Raw genomic sequence first — 16,200 nt, 5'->3', positions numbered from 1 at the left:
AGGTCAGGAGATCGAGACCATCCTGGCTAACACGGTGAAACCCCGTCTCTACTAAAAAAATACAAAAAACTAGCCGGGCGAGGTGGCGGGCACCTGTAGTCCCAGCTACTCGGGAGGCTGAGGCAGGAGAATGGCGTAAACCTGGGAGGCGGAGCTTGCAGTGAGCTGAGATCCGGCCACTGCACTCCAGCCTGGGCGACACAGCGAGACTCCGTCTCAAAAAAAAAAAAAAAAAAAAAAAGAAAAAAAAATGTTGTGGATGGAGTGAAAGATGAAACCTTCCAGGTGACTAGCTGCTGCCGTCAGAGAAGAACTTAGCATTGAGCTCGGCACTTAGTAGGTGCTCAGCAAGCATCGACTGCTCTGATTTTGATCTGTGTCTACTTGGGCTATACTCAAGGATTTCGGGGGATCTCCTTCTTGATTAGAACCCAAGACTCCTCTCTCCAGCTGGGAAAGGACCTCTATTCTGTCCTGACCACCTGAGGGACACAGTTCTGTCTCCAGGCCCAGCCCAGGACCTGCAGGCTGATCCGAAGGTTCAAGGGATTCAATTGTAATATGAAAGCCCCATGTAGATGTCCACGTTAGCCTGAAGAGTGGCTAATCCTTGTGGGTACCAGACACCCTGCTGGGATGATGTTACAGGCATTATCTCATCAGAAACACCAAGTGCCAGCATCTCATGGTGCCCGCGTCAACCTCATGCTAGGGACCTGGTGGTCGAGGGTCTGCAGGGGAATGACCCCTAGCAGGAGGCAGCTGGGGTATCATGTTTGGTCCATTGCTCTCACCACCGAGGAGTTACAAGCTCTTTTGGTTTCTCTCCAATTCTTCATAATATCTGAGGTTTTTCTCCACCAGAAAGGGCCCTGGGAAGGCAGAGGGTGCTGAGTTCTGTCCTGATCATGTGGGCTGCTGTCTTGGGCAGCATTCCTCAAAGCAGTGAGCTGTTTCTAGGGCCCTGAGGTCCAGATGCTTAGGAAACCCTGGGGCTGAGGCCAAATGGTGTCCAGTCCCTCATGGTGGTGGGGTCTTTGCATCTTTATATTGACTGATTAAAAATAATCTTAATCAGACATTAAAGTTGATTCAGTTGACCCTTGGAACAACATAGGTTTGAACTGTGCAGGTCCACTTATACGTAGATTGTTTCAATTAATGGATTGGAAAATATTTTGGAGGTTTACAGCAATTGGAAAAAACTCGCAGGTGGACATGTAGCCTAAAATATTATAAAATGTTAAAAAGGTATGTCATAAATGCATGAAATATATATAGATACTAGTCTATTCATGTGGCAATCGACTGTTTATTAATCGGTAAGGCTCCCGGTGAACAGTAGGGCTATTAGTAGTTAAGTTTTGGAGGAAGCAAAAATAAAGCATAAAGCCGGTGCAGTGGCTCATGCCTATAATCCCAGCACTTTGAGGAAGCTGAGGGTGGATCTCTTGTAGCCCAGAAGTTCAAGGCCAGCCTGTACAACATAGGGAGAACTCATCTCTATAAATAATAGACTAATAAAAAATTAGTCGGGCGTGGTAATGCACACACACCTAGTCCCAGCTACTCAGGAGACTAAGGCAGGAGGAATGCTTGATCCTGGGAGGTCGAGGCTGCAGTGAGCTATGATGGTACCACTGCACTCCAGCCTAGGTGACAAGGTGAGATTCCCATCTCTAAAAAAAATTTTTTTACAAGCAACGCATGAACTTTTGACAGCAGAGGGTTTCAGTGTGCCTTGAACCCCTCGTTGTTCAAGGGTCAACTGTAGAAAAATAAATGAGACAGTTTCTGTAGTGGTTACTGCAGGTGCCCCAGGCCCCATTGGAACCCTTTAGTGGGTCTGCGTAGCCCTCCCCCTGCCTCCATGAGCATTGCTAGTGGTTGACTTCTGGGAGGACAGTTCTGCAGCTTCTGAGACTCACTCCTCCATCTTGTGCACCAAGAGCCAGAAGGGTCTGGGACTCTACCTTTCCAGGGTCCAGAGCCCCGACAGGTCCCCTTGGGATCAAGTTGACGCTGGAACTTTGTCCACAAGTGTCTACCTTGCTCAGCTTCTCCCCCTCCTTGATCCTCTTCCCTGACTCCCTTAGCTGAAGCTCCCTGGGAGCACATCCTTAAAACGTCCTTAATCCCTTGTACACAAGACCACGTCTCAGGGTTACTTCTGGAAGAACCCTACCTAAGATAGTTTTTTTTCTTGCAGACCTTATCAGAGCTTTCGTCATGCTATGGGGAATAACGATTTCCCAAGAGGGAGGAAAAGTATGCAGTGTTTTGCAAAATCATTTAACAACAATGACCACCCCCTTTACCAGAACCTGCCTGAGCTAGTGTTTTCACGGGGCTCCCTGAATGCTGCCTGAACTAATAAAAGAGAAAGGTTGAATGAATTGTTCAAGGTTACACAGCAGCTCCGAGGGATCTCTCCCCCTCCATTGAATGCATCGGGGTTGTTGTAGAAACGGGTGGGGAGTGAGAAGAGCTACATTTGGCCAAAGAAGTGAAAAAGCCTCATTCCAAAGAATTGTAAAATTTATTGTATAAGTATTGCAGCTTTTCAGAATGTCATCATTGCCACTAATGATTACTGATACACAACAAGCAGTTTCTTCAGGCCTGTGGATTGGCATCCAAATACAGAGTCTTATGCAGCGGGGTGTGGGTGCGCGCCCCGCGTGCCACAGAGCGCTTACATAAGTTTAACTTGAACAGAGCTTGGGAAATGGAGCTGCAAAGGAGAGCAGTTCCCACGCCAGGAACCAACGTGAAAGCATTGGAATCAGCACAACAGCCATGGAATCAGGCAGGCAGGGGAGGACGGGCTGTGTCCTTCTGAGCTCTATAGTACAGCAAGATTTCAAGCAGTTTCCAGAAAAAAACACAACAACAACATTTTCTTTCCTTATCATCGGGATATTTCATGGTTCTGGAAGCTTCGTGTTGCACATAGGAAAAAAAATTTCTCTGAAACGTACAATTCATAGGGACGACCAGTGAGGACAGGGCATGAACCCGGCTCTCCCCCAGCCCTGATTTTTGCTACATATGGGGTCCCTTTTCATTCTTTGCAAAAACACTGGGCTTTTTGAGAACACGGATGGTTCTTAGCACAATTCGCGAAATTGTCTGTGCAGAACCGGGCTTTGCAGGGGAGATAATTTTCCTCCTCTAGAGGAAAGGTGGTGATTGACAGGCAGGGAGACAGTGACAAGGCTAGAGAAACAGTGACGAGGCTAGAGAAAGTCACCCTCGGCCTTCCCTGAACCGGGATGGAACGGCAGATCCCTGAAACCAAGCTGGTCCCCCTCCAACTAGCCACTTCCGAGAGCCCCATCTAACTTCCTACTGGAAAAGAGGGCCTCCTCAGGGGCAGTCCAACAGTCTTCAAAGATAATGTGACAACTACCATCTAGAGGAAAGGGTGCACCCCCAGCAGAGAAGCGAAGAGCTTAACTCTGGTCATTTCCAGAGACGACCTGCTGGCTGTCTTGGGATACGCCCAGCCTTTGATAGGTCACCACCCCCATGAACTTCTGCCATCCGTTGGGCATGAAGCCGGGGACAATGGGCTTCAACACGGAGTTGTCACGAGAGGGACAGGCTCTGTCCTCAAGCCGGCTGAGGGCAGCAACCACTCTCCTCCCTTTTCTCATGCAAAGCCATTCCCACAAATCCAGACCATACCATGATGCAACGAGACCCAAACACTTTGGCTCAAGAGGATATGGGGACTGCCTCAGCCTGGCTTTGGGCTGATGCCATGCACACACACAAGGTCCACTTCTAGGTTTTCAGCCTAGATGGGAGTTGTGCACAAACCTTGGCAAAAAAGATTGGAGGAGCAGGAGGGGTCACCTCACCAAGCTAAGCACCTCCTCAGTGGAGAGAGGGTGAGGACGCGCGAGGACGATGGGGTGTCTGAAAAGCAGGAGCCCTTGGTGGACCCTGGGAGGGGATACCAGTCCCAGGTGAGTGAGGCACTGGCCAGGAATGTCCCCACCCTGCGACAGGAGTGTCACTGCTTCTTCAGTAAGGCACTAGAGACACGTCACATAAAGGAAAGATACGTTTCAATAATCTTTACAAATGTGTCCTTGTACCTTTCAGGATAACCTGTATTGATTTCTCTGCAGGACCTTTTCAAAGAATCCTCTTCTAGAGAGAAACAAATTTTAGGCTGACGACTTCACGGAGAGACAGGTTCTGCTGTTGCCAATGAACGAGAACTTTCTACTAGGCTGGCGGCACGCAGAGCCCACGTCTGTCAGCTGCCACCTTCTTAAAGCACATGTTTCACATGCATGCAGTTCAGGTGGCTAGAACTTCAAAACTGTGCTCAGGTTTTTGTTTTGGAAGTTAAAAAAGTTGTTCACAAACAATAGTTATTGCCTCTTATATCTTTCTTTTATGTTAGTCTGCTAGTCAGCATTCTGCCCACAAAGGAAAGCCACTCCCATGGGAAGGGAGGGGGTAGCAGCTGGGAGTCTGCTCTTCCAGCTGGGGGACCTCCCACCCCCATGGGAAGGAAACACGTCGAGCTCCAGCCCCAGTGGGTCCCAAGGCCCCACCCTTCATGCTCTCCTCTCGTCACCTCTATTTATGCTTGCGTGCCCCTTCCCCCCTTCACCTGCATGTCACCAGCGGGTCCCGCCAACCCCAAATCTATTTGGTGAAAATCTGAAGAACAAGAGCAGAGCCTAATAGAGATGTAAATGAAAACACAGATCAACAGACGCACCAGAAGTGAAGCGTTGTTTCTGCGGGGTAAGGAGATGGAAAGGTGGGAAGAGAAAAGGTGAATTCTGCACCCGCAGCTTGGGTTGGTGTTGACTCAACTGCTTTACTCACTTTAACCCTTTCACCTATCCTGGGAGAAACCTGGGCTTGTCACCTTTTCATGTTGGGTTATCTGTTTATTGGCCTCTCAAGTGAGAATTGATCCGTGAAGGGAAACAGACAGGATGAGGTCAGATTTCGAATACCCTGGGCCTTCCTAGGGTCCAGTGCGGCAGTTACCGCACCTGCCTTCACCAGTGAACCTTGAGCCGGCTGAACCACCACCAAAGCACCCTGCACAGACAGGACATCGAGCCCTGTGGCTTGTCCCTGGCAGCCCGTGCACCAGCCACTGTGGCTTGTGAGGGGCACCATGCTCCACCCCACGGGGACCTTCATGGTTGGAAAAAAGAAGAGGAAAAACTAATTCCTTCGGTAACAGTTTATTTTCATTTTTGGGAAAGGCAAAACCACTACGTGGAACTCCGTGCCTCCATGGTTAACTTTCCTATTTTGCTTGTGATTTAAAGGCTGTTCTGGGCCAGAGGGGGAAAAAATGTGTCTCCTTCGGTAGGGAATGTATAACGTGGTGATAACCTGTCACTAGGCAGAAGCAGCATCCACTCTGCAGGGACAGCGGCCCCTCGGGAAAGCCCGCCGCTCCCAGCCAAGGCCTCTCTGCAGACTCCACGGGGGGCTACCCTCTGCCGTCAGGCAACTCTGAAATTCCGACATTTCTCCCTTAAAGTCTCAACAGACACGAGAGAAGTTTCCATCAAGCAAGCACTGACATATTTATATTAAAAAATAGTGCAAAATCTCAACATTTATATAAATAACTCTAAACCCCTGCTTTGTAATTTTTTTCTTTACAAGGTAATACACACTTTCTGACTTGGCACTCAAAAATTGCCATTTTTTTTCCTCTTCTAGTTCAGAAAACAACTTTTTTTTTAATAGGCCTCTTCTAATACAAAAATACTCCTGCCCTCGCACATACAGTTTCTCTTATCTTATATATATTTATATATATAATATTGCAGATCTTTAAACAAAGGTTTTGTGCAAATATGTCTTTAAAGTTAAGTGAAATTATCATAAACAAAAGAAAATAAGCATTCACGCACGCAGCTCAACTAGAAACAAGAAAGACTACTGTAGAAACTTTTTTCTCTTTTGCCTTCAAGACACAGCTCAACAAAGAAACGTGTTTTTTTTTTCTTTTTTCTTTTTTGCAAGCTCTCTTAGCTTGTGCATTCAGACCAGACATCACATGTAAATATTTATACACAGGGAGGTGGGAGGGGAGGGTACACGGCGCATTGCTGTGCCCCTGCCTTCCTCTCACTCCTCTTCTAAGCAGCGCGGAGTGTCCTGCCTTTTCACCTGCGCAGCCCCAGCCCAGCCCCCCGGGGACCCTAGAGAGCGTGTCCTTTCTGTTTATCCTTCTCTTTGCTCCAGATGGCTGCACTCTCTAGGGGCGCGATGTGTGTGTGGTGGAGCCGGGTCCCCTCCAGCAAGGAGGGCGGCCCACTGCTCTGCTGGTGCTGGAAGGAGGACCCCGGGTAGTGGCCGATGACCTCGCTGTAGGTGGGCGGCGGCCCCTCCATGCGCCCGCCGCTGCCGTAGCACGTGGCGCTGATGCCCGAGTTACTGCTGGGGGGGCACGGGCCGCCCAGCCTGGCACTATCCATCAGGTCACTGTCGAAGATGGTTCTGTTTGGGGGTGCGCGCACCGACTCCCGGTTCAGTTCCAGCTGCTGCTCGGGGTCCCGAAGCTGGAGGGTGCAGGGGCCCTGGTAGGGTGGGGGCTCCTCCCCGTCCGACAGCGAGATGGTGGGGGGCAGGTCGATCTCGTGCTGCAGGTACGGGTAGGTGGGCTGGAAGCGGTGGAAGCGGTCCCGCTGGGCGAAGGGCGGCACGGCCAGGCGGTCGGTGGGCCGAGGCGGGGCGTAGACCTGCGGCTGGAGGAAGCAGAGCGGGAGTGAGGGAGGGCAGCCTTCTCAGGTCGGTCGTCCAGAAGCGATCCTGAGCTTGGAGTTCTGCTGCATGGGACTTGGCTCTCTGGGGAGAGGGAGAGGGCGGCAGGGCTGGCGGGAGCAGGAGCCGACAGCCTGATCCCGCGGGGGGCCCTGGCCTGTGGGCAGCACTGCAGAGCTGCACCACCTCCTCGAAACAGGGGCAGCGTCCGGGCTCCCATGTGCAGAAAGCAGAGAGCTGGACTGCTCCCTCAGGGGCAGGGAGCAGATTATCTCGGGCAAGGAGGATCCCAGCAGCAAGGACACTGCAGAGAAGCGCGGAGGGGTGAGCCTTTAGCAGCCCACACTGCTTTCGGGGAGCAGCCCGGGGTGGGGTGGGGCTGTTGGAGGGGAGGTCGAGGGAGGTCTCACCTCTGGGATTCCGTTGCCTGACACTGTGCTCTCGGAGGGCCACAGGCATCCTTCCTGCATGGGAGGAAAGGTACAAGCAGGGTCAGTGGGGTGGGCAGGAGGGACAGCAAAGGCTCAACCCAGATTCGACTCTTAGGCCTTTACCCTGGAATCAGCTCTTGAACCACCCACCTCTCTGCTTCCGCACCAGCTTCCCCAGCCCTGGCCCTGGACGCTTTTCCAGGACATGACCACAATCGCCTCCTCACTGATCCCTACGGTGCCCACTGCTGTCCCCCGAAAATCCAGCCTGACACTTTCCGAAACATACACCAACTCGTGAAGCCCCCTTCTCAAAGCCGGCCGTAGCTTCCCAGGGGCCTTAGTGGCTTCTCCGGAGGCTGAGAGTGGCCTCAGCCCCTCACCCCTGGCCCCACTCCCCTGGGCCTGGGCCCCCTGCTGGCTGTGTGACCTGCAGCAAGTTATTTAATGACAATGCTGCAGTTTCCGTACCTGAATTATAGTACTTGCGGTTAGAGTACTTGCCTCACTGAGTTGCTCAAGCACTTGCTGAATTTGAACATAAAATCCACCCGGAGCCCACGTGGCACTCAGGTAGCATGTGAATGTGCTGGGAGTCACCTCCAGACTCCCACCAGTCACACTCACTGGCCCCATGGGGCCCCAACAAGCTGAGCCTGAGCCGCAGGTCCTTTGCACGGCCGCCAGGCTGCACGGCCAGCTCCTGTCCACTTTCAGTTCCAGCGTCCCCTGCAGACCCGTAGAGACCAGCATGTAAAGGGCCTCTTGGGAACCTTGTCATCTGTTGATTCCCTTTCTAGCACCTGTCCTACCTTAATCATTGCTTCTATGCATTTATTTCTTTACAGTCTTTCTCTCCCTCGATCTAGTGAGCCCATTATTACTGATATCCCAGTTCACAGGTGAAAAACACGAGAGTTGAGGAAAGTCCTCAAGGCGGTTGCTCTGCCATAAAACAGTGATTCGGTCTCCGGCAAAGGAGGAGTGTGGTTCCACTGCGGTGCCAAGCTCTGGTCTGGGTGCAGGGGCACAGCTGCCACTTCATGAAGCTTATGCCATCTGCTCTGAGATTATAGCAGGGGCCTGGACCTCCTCCCAGGAAAATGAGACCCCATGCCAGGGCCAGTTCCTCTGAGTTTCCCCAAATGCCATGACAGTGAGCCCTGGGCCTGGGGAAAGGGATGTCTGTTACTTTTATAGCTTCATTGAAATATAACTGATATGCAAATAAATGGACATATTCAAAGCATACAATTTGGTAAGCTCGGGCATATATTTATACCAAGAACCTCTTACCACAATCAAGATAATGAGTATGTCCATCACCTCAAAAGTTCCCTTGGGGCAGGTTTTTTGAGGGTTCCCAGGTAGGATACCGCTCACCTGCAGCCTGGGTAGGAACAGCTAGAGGGCGGTAATTTCCCATATGGCCACTAGGAAGCTCTGTGGCCCTCAAAACTGTCCCATCAGGAACACTCCTACCCCTTAAGGAGGTCTTATCCTGCCTTGTCTCCTGATTTAGTGAATGGGCTCTGACATTCTTCAAGTTGCAAAGCCAGATCCACGGGATCATTCCTGTCAGCCCCTCTCACCATCACCCTTGTTCCACCCACCCACCCTTGATCTCCTCTTACTTCTCCCTCTATTAAACAGTTCTATCCACCTCTCTCCCCAGCATCTGTGCCTAGTAGACAGCAAAGTCCTCTGGAACCAGCGCCTCCACGTGCACACATTCCATCTGCAGCCTGCAAAAATACAGATTCTGTAGCAGGAGGACTGGTGAGGCTACGTGTCTCACAATCTCCCAGAGGCTGCGAGTGCCGCTGGTCTTTGAGGTCCTTGAGGGGTCTTCCAGGGTCTCCTCCTCCACTCTTGCCCTTCCCCATGGCCCTTCCTCCTCACAGAAACGGGAACATCTCCCTCACACCCCCCACCCCACACCCTGTCACTCCACTGCTTAAACCCTTTGGGCCCCCCACTGCCTCCAGGAGAGAAAGTTCCAACCCCTTACCGAGACCCATGCCCCTGTAGATGTCCATGGCTGTAGTACAGCTGTTTCCTTTAACGAGTTTTCCTATCTGTATAGCGGGCTGATGACAGCACCTGCAATGCACCGTACAGTGTGTTCTGTAAGGTGCCCAGGGAACACAGACTCTCACGTCTTGCCTTTGGATTTGAGCCCATTCTGGGCCTGGACCAATGGCCCCTCTTTCCTCCCTTTCCTGAAGAACTTTGACCTTCCCCTCATGCCTCTCGAAGGCGAAGACGTGCTAACCCCAGGCGAAGACATGCTAACCCCGGAGCTCTCCGTTAGCCCTCAGGCAGATCAGGCACCTCCTCCAGTCTCCTCCAGTCCCCTCCTGCACCAGAGTCTTTGTCCCTTGCCCCTGGTAGCCTATTCATGGGTTTCACTCGCCGTACAGGAGCTGCTACCATTTCCCCAATGCCAGGCGCCGCGTGGTATGCAGTCAGTGAGTGCTCAGGTTGCTACTCGAGTGGGAAAGTTGCTGGGTGACCTGTGCAAGTCATGTTTGTGGAATTAAGTCCCAAAGTGACCTGAGAAGTGGAGGGAGGGGGGCTCAGCTTCAGAATCATCTGGAACCTTCCCCAGCCTCTGGCTATGTCTGGCAGTCATCCCCAGGTGGAGGACAAGGACAGGTTCCAATCCTATAGCCACTGCTGACAAGCCCCCTGCTCCCAGCAATCTCCAACCACTCCTAGGCTGCAAGGGCTTGGGGTGGACTCCTCTTCTTGGAAGTGGGTGCACCCAGTCTGCCTGTACCTTCCCCATCTAGAGGCTTCTAGACCAAGGGTCTGAAAACTGTTTCCATAAAGAGACAGAGAGCAAAATATTTTCTGCTTTGTGGGCCAGCGGGTCTCTGTCATACCACTGAACTTTGCTGCTACAGTCAAGCACAGCTATGGGCAAACGCACTGGAAGAGACTTCATTCACACTTGGAGAAGACCTCAGTGACAAAACCAGGCAGCTGCAGTGAGCTGACGCTCAGGCAGCTCCTCCCTGACCCCTCCAGAGTCTTAACACCACGAGGCCAGAACGCAGCTCCCCATTCTTCCCCTGGAGTCCCCAGGCACAATCTTCCCATCCCAGGGGACGGGATGGCCTTCCATCGAACAGCGAGGACTCAGAGCTGTTTCTAAAGAGTGAAAGATGATTCTGGCCAGGATACAGCCCAGCACAAGGGGCCTGGGGGAATTCAGTATGTCCTGAGGCCATGGGAGTGGACGCAAGGTCCTTGGTTCCTGCTGCTGGCAGATGGTTGCACACTGGCCTGGCCACAGTCTTGTCCTTGCCCCTGGGAAATGGGCCCTTGGCGGGCTGGGTTCTCTCGGGAGCAGGAGACCCACGCTGAGGACTGATTTGGGGATAAAGAGGACAAAGGGTCACCCCATCGAAGGCCTGAGTTCCTGGTCCGAGCAGGCCTTGGGCACGAAGACTGGGATTGCCTTTCTGGATAAACCTGAGGTCTGGGCCACTTGGTGGCTGGGCGGTCACTGCAGTGACGTTCTGCATCACGTCCCGGATACCCTCGGAGCAGTGCCAGGGTGGAAGCGCCATTCCTGGCCGAGGGGCTCGCCTGTACTGCAGCCTTACCCTCAGAGGGCAGATCCTTGCCCAGTGTCACACAGCAAGGAGGTGACAAGGCCGGGACCGGACCTCAGAGCTCAGGGTCTTACCCGAGATGGTGAGGCAGGTGGGTGGGGCACAAGCTCTTGTCTCCATACAGGCAAGAGGGGACCCCCAGGGTCACCCTGAAAAGGGGCTGTGGTCGGATAGTCATGCCAGGAGCAGAGCATGGGTGGGCTGGGGGGATGTAGACTGGGCCCGGGGCAGAGAGGAGCTGTGTGTGGATCTCTATGGAAGGCCACAGGGCACAGGGACGCCTGTCTGGCAGGGGGTCCCCAGGGGAGCTGCCACATTCTGTTTTAGGCCTAGTAAGACTCTGTGTTTACCCAGCCAGGCACCCCAGGGGCTGTGCAGGTGGCTGGGTAGACAGTGGGAGGGGACTTTCTATTGGCCGCAGGTGTCCGAGAGCCAGGACAGAATTCTACCCCCTTCCTGGCAGCAGGATCCCAGGTGCTGTCTCCCACTCCACAACAGCGAGGCCCCTCCAGTCCGCCTCTGGGAAGGTACACTCTCCCCTAAGTGCATCCTCCCCATGACCACGGGCCGCACACGTGTAGCTTCTACCCACTGTGGAGATGCACACACTGAGGCTTCCAGGGGCAAGGTGAGCCCAGCCTGGAGTGTGTGCCCCTCCAAGGCTGGTGCCTTCTGGAATGTCCAGGGCACCGTCACTCCCCAGCATCTGAGGGAGGACAGAATAGGCTGTGGGCTCTTCAAACCAGCAGTGACAAGTAGTGTGGCCTCAGGCAAATGTTCCACCTCTCTCATTCCCAGTTTCTCCTCTGGAAAGTGGGGTGAACCCTTGAAGTCCCTGATGACATCCCTGGGCAGATGTAACCGGTGCTTGTGGTTGGAATGGTAGCAACAGCAAATAAACACGTAGGTGCTTGAGAGCAGTAGGTCTGCAGCACGCCCTCCAGACAGCATGCTGGGATGCACAGTGGGTCCCGGGTCTGGGGAGCCTGGCATTCCCATCAGAGGTCCCAGGGTTGATGCTCCTTGCCCTGGCAACCTGGTGACGCACTGAGGCTGAGGCCTGACGCAAGCAGAGGTGCCCAGACCTGCTGGCTTGGGACCATGGCCAATAGGCTCCTCAGCTGACTTGGCTCAGCCCAGGGACTCTGAGCACCGCCACCAACCCCAGGAGTCCCCGGAAATGTGGAGGCCACACCCAGTGCTGCCTATTCTGTGAGTCCTCCCCACACCTGGCGAGTCCCGGCTCAGAGACGTGCCGCAGCCCCGGGGCTGGCCACGTGCCACCTCCTCCCCGCAGTTCCCAGCCTGCTCTTTAAACAGCCGCTTCCCGCCCCTCGTTGTTGAGTTACATATCCTGGGTGCAGAGATGGAAGCCATTTGGAGATTAACTCTGCGCCAGCCTTTGGTCCACCTGCGGAAGGATACCCAACGGCAGGGTTTCAGGCGGCCGACGCGGAGCCGGGAGTTCACCGTCAGAGGCAGGCAAGTTCCCACCCACCTGGAGCTGCCCTGTTTGCCCCTGACTTTGTGGAGGCTTGAAGGGGCAACTCTTGGGGTTTCCAGAACGCCCATCAATTCTCACAACTCTAAGAGATCAACACCCAGGACTGTAACGGAGAGCAGGGTCCCTCCTGAAGGGCTCTGTCCTCCTCACACTACCGCTCCGACTTCACCTGGTCCTTCGCAGCTCGGCCTCCAGAGCAGCTCGCCCCGGCTTCCCAGCCACAGCCCTCGGCTTCCTTCATCCATGCACCTGCTCTTGTCTGCACCCATCCAACTCACCAGCAGCACCCCCTGGGACTGGCTCACAGCCACTTCCCAAACGCAGGGGGAGTTCTGCGTACCCCATGTGTGTGCGCTGGGTAGAGATCGGTCGGGCAGATGGATGGATGGAAGTGCTTTTACAGCCAGTAGTGGCCGGACCCGTGCTCTATGCTAAAGCCCTATATCTCCGGGGAGGTGGACGCGACTGTCAGCCCATTTTACATGTGGGGGACCTGAAGCCCCATTTTGGGGATCAGGGACAGGTCTGAGGGCACGTGGCCAGTACTGGTGGAGCTGGGATTAAACTCGGTCCCCAGGACCTGGTGTCCTGTTGCCTCTATGGCTCTCCACGGCACTGTGACCACATGACTAGATGTCAGCATAGCACAGGCGCGAGGGCAGGGCTGCCACCTCCCTTCCGTCTGGGTCAGGGCTGCAGGACTGCAGGCACCTTTCCCACCACTACCCCAGTGGGTGTAGAGCCAAATGCCGGCCCCTTGTCTCCACCATCCTGTTGCATCAGGCCTCTGTGTGGGCCCAGAATGCCTTCCTATGCTGCCTGCCCCAGGTGCTTCCCTGCTTTCAGTCTCATCCCTCTAGGTCTGTCTCCACTCAGCCCTGAGAGATGTGGGTCAGGGCAGGGGTCAGCTTGCACTGCTTGTGAGCCCAGCCCTGCCTCCCCAGCCGAGGGTTCCTCGCAGAGGCTCCCCCATCCCCCAGTGGTCACATCTCCCGACGCATGGCGCTATCACCACCGGGTGTCTCCTCATCTCCCTCCTGGAACGTCAGCTCCGTGACAGCAAGGACCTGTGTGCTGCCCACTCCTGGGGCCTCGCAGAGCCTGGGACCCGAGGCTGCTAGAAAGTCAGCTGAGTGCGTGAGTGGATCACGAAGCCTCTTCCCAGTCCAGCTCTTCATTCCCCACGTTCCTCCAGCATCTCTGAGGCCCGCCTGGCGGGTGCTTTCCTCCCATTTCAGGGGAGGAAGCTGCTAGCAGGTGGGCTCCTCAGACCCTGTCTTCCTGCCCTGAATCTGTTTCCTGCAAACGCCGCCATTGGATCCCGTTCGAGTTTTTACAAGGGGCGTCCCACTGCCGCTGGGGCCTCAGGCCACAGACAGGATGGTGGGGCACTTACTGAGGACAGGGCATCTTCTCTCCTCCGCCCCTGGCTGTGCCGGCTGATGAAGGACCGCGCAGACAGCTTGTAGTGGCTCAGCAGGCAGGTGATCACCACCACCATCACCATCATCACCACCACGATGATGATGATCTGAACAAACTCCAGCTCCGCTGTGGAGACAGAGAGGGACACGTGAGCGCCTGGACACCCGCAGGCCGCTGTGCTCAGCGCTCAGCCCTTTTGAGCTTTTGTACCTGCCTAGGGGGACGAGAGTGCAACCCCGACTCAGGAAATCCCCCGCCACTGTCCTGGCAAGGTCACAGGCGATGGCTGAGGCTGGGGTACGTGCAGGGAAGCCGCTCTTATAGGGGAGGAAGGGGTACTGCTGGCTGGGAGAGCACCTCAAAGGAGTCCTGGGACCCAAACACCCCCTCTGTAGGGACTGACCCGAAGGAGGTAATGGGACAGGCAGGAGGAAGGCCCTGCTCTCTGCTGTCAGAGCCTCCTGGAGCTGTTCTGCGGATGCACGGCGTGATCTGACCGGCAGAAAGGGAGCCCTGCGCACTGGTTCCTGTCGCTGGGCAAAGGCTCAGGCAGATGGTCACAGACCTTCAGCTGTCTTAGGTGCCCAGGGAGAGAGCAGTTGGTAGGAGAAGGGGACCCGAGTGCGGAGAGAGGAAGTTGGCACCGAGTTTGGGGGTGGAGCTTTGTGGAATTAAATGAGGAGGAGCTACACGTGAACGTGTGTACACAAACCTATGCAAACCTGACACTCCTACATACACATCAACACCCCAACATACACACCCCAACACTCCTACACACACAATACACATGCCCCAACACTCCTACACATACAATACCCCAACACTCCTACACACACATCAACACCCCAACACACACACCCCAACACTCCTATACACACACCAACACAAATGACCCAACACTCCTACACACGCAACACCCCAACACTCCTACATTCAAGTTAACACCAACACACACCCAACACTCCTACACAAATAACACTCCAACATGTACCCCTAACACTCCTACACACGCGTCAACACCAACACACATGCCCCAGCACTCCTACACACACGACCCAACCCTCCTACACACATACCAACACTCCAACACACACCCCTCCACAGTCCCACACACAAGTCAACATCCCAACACACACTTCCCAACAGACACAAACACAGTGCACCACACGTACCCACACACATACACATCTATGCCACGACTCACAAATACACGCCATGCTCAACAGGACGGGGGTGTCAGGACCCTCCTCCTGGTGAAACGGCCTCAGAAAACCCACATTCCAGATGGCTGCAGATGTTGCGATTCACATTTTCTAAGGTTGGTTTTTTTTTTTTTTGGTTTTTGATTTGTTTTTCCCCTAGAAGGCGGAAAAACCCTCAAGTGCTGGAATAGGAAGAAGGTTATTTTGATCCTGCCTGAGCCGGGCAGTTTCTGCTGACTCAAGCGGGTCTGTGCCGAAGCGGCCTCGGCAGCTGGCCGAGCACGGTGCCAGCAGAGCCCCCAGCAATGGGCAAGACGCCGGGTCCCTTGGAGGTGACATGGCAGAGTGGGCACCAGCCGGCAGCATCCAGGGCTATAGCTCCTCCAGCTTCGCCCGGCCCAGGACACCCTGCCCAAGGTGTGCGGGAATGTGACTCCCCAGACCCCGTCTGGCATGGGGGCAAGGAGGACTTCCCAGGGCTCCCTGGCACTAACAAGCAATTAGCCAGGCTCCCTGGGGGCCCCAGTTCAAGCCCAGTGCCACTGACTCAGCTCCTCCTCCTCCTAGGACCGAGAAACCAAAGCTGGGGGAGGGGGACTGGGGTGGGCAGGTGTCAGGTGGGAACTGGAGAAACAGGCCGTACAGAGCCGATGCCAGGCGCTTGGGCCATCAGACGGCCCAGGCAAGTACACTCCAAACCCGGGAGGGCCAGCCACCTCCTGCCACTGGTGTTGCTCTCCCCAGGGCAGGAAAGCAACCCATCCTAGGTGGGAATGTCACTGTCTGGGAAGCGGCAGATGCCTCTCCACAGAGAAGCACTCCCACATGTGTGTCCACTGCCACCCCTTGTTCCCCACCAGGTTTTCCAGCACTTCCCCGTCTCGGGCACTTTATGCATCTGCGCAACCGCTCAGGGCGCCCTTGTCTACACTGCCATTGAGCCCGTGTTGCTCACCTGGGGCCGTGTCTGCACCCAGGGAACATGTGGCAATGTCTGGAGACACTTTTGGTTGTCACAACTGGGGGGTGCTCCTGGCATGCAGTGGGTGGAGGTCGGGGCTGTGGTAACCGTCCTGCACCGACAGGACTGTCCCCCATGACAAAGAGTGATCCGAGCCAGTCAGTCGTGCTGCGGGCTGAGCACACACCTAAGAACAGGCGTTTTTATTATTATTCCCGTTTCACGGGTGAGGAGACACAGGCTCAGAGGGAAAGTGATTGCCCTCAAGAAGTCCAAGCCCCTAGAGCTG

At 54.6% G+C, this 16,200-nt stretch overlaps 1 protein-coding gene across 6 annotated transcripts in view; it reads right to left on the bottom strand.

The window, feature by feature from the left end:
* Positions 1 to 2,520: 2,520 nt before the first annotated feature.
* PMEPA1 (prostate transmembrane protein, androgen induced 1) overlaps positions 2,521 to 16,200 on the bottom strand; it is a 63,196-nt gene continuing 49,516 nt past the window's right edge. For all 6 annotated transcript variants that reach the window (XM_025399356.1, XM_025399355.1, XM_025399354.1 and 3 more), the window contains 3 exons: positions 13,717 to 13,871; positions 7,173 to 7,226; positions 2,521 to 6,746 (listed from right to left, as the gene is read on the bottom strand). In XM_025399356.1, coding sequence (XP_025255141.1) covers positions 6,201 to 6,746; positions 7,173 to 7,226; positions 13,717 to 13,830 — 714 coding nt within the window. In that variant the 5' untranslated portion in view covers positions 13,831 to 13,871 and the 3' untranslated portion in view covers positions 2,521 to 6,200. The remainder of the gene's footprint in view (positions 6,747 to 7,172; positions 7,227 to 13,716; positions 13,872 to 16,200) is intronic.

This window comes from Theropithecus gelada, chromosome 10, assembly GCF_003255815.1.
Source record: "Theropithecus gelada isolate Dixy chromosome 10, Tgel_1.0, whole genome shotgun sequence".
NCBI classification, from domain to species: domain Eukaryota; kingdom Metazoa; phylum Chordata; class Mammalia; order Primates; family Cercopithecidae; genus Theropithecus; species Theropithecus gelada.
This window is presented reverse-complemented; position numbering and strand designations above follow the sequence as displayed.